This window comes from Eleutherodactylus coqui, chromosome 8 (assembly GCF_035609145.1).
Source record: "Eleutherodactylus coqui strain aEleCoq1 chromosome 8, aEleCoq1.hap1, whole genome shotgun sequence".
In the NCBI taxonomy this organism is placed as follows: Eukaryota; Metazoa; Chordata; class Amphibia; order Anura; family Eleutherodactylidae; genus Eleutherodactylus; species Eleutherodactylus coqui.
This window is the reverse complement of record NC_089844.1, coordinates 199133263-199136774: the sequence shown is the minus strand read 5'-3', so window position 1 is coordinate 199136774 and position 3512 is coordinate 199133263. Positions and strand designations below refer to the sequence as shown.

The window sequence follows — 3512 nt, the reverse complement described above, 5'->3', positions numbered from 1 at the left end:
TGTCAGAGGCAGTTGGCCCTCGCTGTGTATGGAGCAGGATGGGCTCACCATCCATACAAACCCTGCTGCTGCTGGGCGTCTATGTATGCCATCTAGTGTCAAGGAGTTAAGGTGGTCATACACGTTCAATAGCTTTCTCCCCTCCTGTAGACCCTGATCACCCCCTGCTCCTATACCCAGGGCCATCTCTCTTGCGTAGAGCCTGGTTCATAAATCAATGTGTTCCCTCATCAGGCCGATCACATCTCTATCTCTAGTTCGCCCTCCTTTCATGGCAGAATCAGTAACTTCTTGTCGCCTTTTCTCCCTGCAGATAATTTACGTGGCTCGGAACCATAAGGATGTATTTGTGTCATATTATCACTCTTATCGCATGTCCTATGTGCACCCAGATCCGGGGACGCTTGAAGAATATCCAGAAGATCCTAAAAGGAACAGGTACAAGTAATGTATCCTCTCATTATGCTGGTAGCATAAGGGTTAACTCCTATAGGGGTCTGTAGTAGGGGAACTGGACTGCAGCCTTCTCTGGTGCAAGGAAATGCTTCCTCTACCAAACACATACCAGTTACTAAACCGGTGGTCTGCAGCCTGTGAGACCCCCGCTGTTATAGAATTACGACCCTCAGCAGGCACCTTCTAGATGTCCTGTCCATGCTCATACTTGTCCTTTCTCCCATAGTTGCCTTTGGGCCATGGAGTGACCATGTGAAGTGCTGGTGGAAGATCAGACAGCAGAAGGACGTCCTCTACCTGTTCTACGAGGACCTGTTAGAGGTAGCAATAGATATTTACTCATCCTAGGTATCCATTGTGGATTAGATCCGAGTGCAGAGCACCCTGGAAATGACCAAGATAATGTTCACTTTATATTAGACAGACGGGGGTTAGCCAAATCAGTAGCTATATTGTGCACACCAGGGGCTGATTACGGTTACTAAGGGTCTTGGCCTGTCTGGAAACTGTGGACCCCCAAGGAGTCTAAAGTTCTATAATAATCTGATATTTACTACAGAGACAATACCAGAACCAAGCTCATTCCATAGATACGATAACAGAACCAAGATATCTACATACCAACCTCTAAACAAGAAAAAAAGGACCCACCATGATCACATAGTATCACCATATAGTAACTAATACCACCATAGTGTTACTAAAGTAAGACCACTGCAAAGATCAGTACTGCTAATAGTGAAACTATATAAGAGCCAAATAATACCGCCATACTGTTACTGAGAAAAATACTATACAAAGACCAATATTGCCGCTATATAGTGGTAGATATCTGCTCTAGACAGGCTCTCTGCAGACCATATCAGTAATTACAGTACCGTTACCTCTAATGATAACAGGTTATGTCCTCTCTGACTGGAGTTGTTCACTTTCCCTTTTCTTCTCCATCCGACCCAGAATACCAAGATGACTTTACCAATTCCCCATAATGTCCCCTCTGTGGCCCTGCTTCCTAGTAGTGTCCCTTCTAAGGCCCAGCTTCTTATTAATGCCCAAATTTGTAATATTGCCCCATCTATGGCCCTAATTCCTAGTTGTCCCCACTGTGGCCCCAGTTACTACTAGTGTCCCCTCTGTGGCCCCATCTGCTTATAGTGCCCCTTCTTTGATTCTGCTTACTAAAGTGCCCAGCCACCACCCAATACAGGCTTCAGCCTAACAATCCCACATGCGTTGCGCTGTCTGTTGCTTGATGCTGAGCGCTCTATGTAGAGTTTAACATGTCTCCTCTCTCCCGTCTCCTGCGGTCAGTACAGTGACCCAGGAAGCAGCAATGTTATAGCACCCCTGCTGCACAGTATGAAGGTACATTTAGTCACCGAGTAACCTTTGGTTTCATAGAATTGCACAGTCCCTGTTAGTAGTGATGGGCCGGCCGCTAACGAGCCGGCTCCTGTAAGTAAACGATGGGGGTGGGGGAAGTAGGACTTCATAGAGCGGTGCCACACACCCATAGATGCCGCTCTAAGCCCACATAACCTGCAATGATGACAGTTTTTTTCGCTTTTTGCTGAGCCAGATCATTTAGCTCAGTTCAACAAGAAGAAGACGCTCACTGTTCAACTAGTCCCAACTGGGGTCGTTGCTGCGCAGAAGAGAATTTCAAGTTATCCACTAACCACATGATAGGGAATAACTGATTAATGGGGGTCTCACCTCAATCTTGAGAACAGGACTCCCATGTCCTGCTCTCCTGTCCTTATGGGGATCGCTTCTCTCCCCGCAGTGACGTCACTCTGAATGCAGCATTGGCTGCTCATGTGCGGTCAGTACTCCATTCACTTCAATGGGGCTGATGGAAATACCCGAGCGAGAAGTGAATGTATCACTGGTATACTTATATGACCAGCGCTTCATTCAGTCTCTTCCTTACTGGGGGGTGCAGTAACATCGCACTGAGGAGGATGGGGGACATGAGACCCATCGATCAGCAAGTTACACTTTGCCCTGTGGATAGGGAATAACTTGAAATTCTTGTACAGCTCCTTTAATGATACTCTACAAATTCTGTGCAACTTTCTTACCCTTGACGTACCCTTGGATGAGGGGTTGAGGCGGTTTTCTAAACTTCTCCATCTGCTTGGTACAGGACTCAAAACGTGAGATCAGGAAGGTGATGAAGTACATGGGGAAGTATCTACCTGAGGATGTTCTGGAGAAGATCCACCAGCGTACAACCTTCAAGACCATGAAGGAAAACCACATGGCCAACTACAGCTCCATCCCGACCCATGTTATGGACCACGAGGTCTCTCCTTTCATGAGGAAAGGTACCGTCTATTTCCGCGTTACTATTAACTACTGATAGCGTGTTACTTATGGTCACTAAATCCTGCACTTCTGCCTTTCTAGGAATTTGCGGCGACTGGAAGAACCATCTCACTGTGGCTCACAATGAATTACTTGATGCCTGTTATAAGAGGGAGATGTCTGACACCGACCTGACCTTCCGCTTCGAGGTCTGAGTCAATGACCTGCTGACTGTCTCGCTTCCATTCCCAGTCTCTGCCCGCATTGCACATGGACAGACATCCTAAAGAATACTATTACTGCCCCATGACTTCTTATCACCTTTTCTTCTGTATTTACCCCGTTCCAAAAATAAAGACATTTCATGATTTATAGCAGTGGAGGAATACGTCTTCTGGCAGGTAAATGGCAGCCAATTTGTGTACGGGTCATTACTTAAAGTCTAGGCTGGGGGCGAGGAGGTAACAGTGCTGTCGGGCTTTCGGCACCTTAATGACCCCCACACCTGATTAGGTCTGTAGTGGAGATTACCTTCATCATTAATACACGCACTAGCTGTCTGATGCTGCGTGCGATGTGCACCGTATAGCTTTTTTACTCCTCCTCCTGGCTCCAGTGCTCGGAGTACAGCGAGTACCGGGGAGAGGAGGAGTAACGAAGCTATGCGTGTAACATTGCCAGACTGCTATTGTGTGTATTAATGATGAAGGTAATCTCCACCATGGATCAGATACCAGTTCTGGGGT

At 46.9% G+C, this 3512-nt stretch overlaps 1 protein-coding gene across 1 annotated transcript; it reads left to right on the top strand.

Moving 5' to 3' along the window:
• Window positions 1-341: 341 nt before the first annotated feature.
• Window positions 342-3143, top strand: LOC136578081 (sulfotransferase 1A1-like). The gene is made up of 4 exons (XM_066577988.1): window positions 342-438; window positions 683-777; window positions 2606-2786; window positions 2869-3143. The coding sequence occupies exons 1-4, from the start codon at window positions 342-344 to the stop codon at window positions 2979-2981; spliced, it is 486 nt and encodes a 161-aa protein (XP_066434085.1). The 3' UTR covers window positions 2982-3143.
• The last annotated feature ends 369 nt before the right edge of the window (window positions 3144-3512 follow it).

Coding starts and splice junctions, on each gene's coding strand:
- LOC136578081 (XM_066577988.1), top strand. CDS start 342: ATGTATTTGTGTCATATTATCACTCTTATCGCATGTCCTATGTGCACC. Junction 778..2,605: donor TCTACGAGGACCTGTTAGAG/GTAGCAATAGAT, acceptor TGCTTGGTACAG/GACTCAAAACGTGAGATCAG. Junction 2,787..2,868: donor CTCTCCTTTCATGAGGAAAG/GTACCGTCTATT, acceptor CTGCCTTTCTAG/GAATTTGCGGCGACTGGAAG.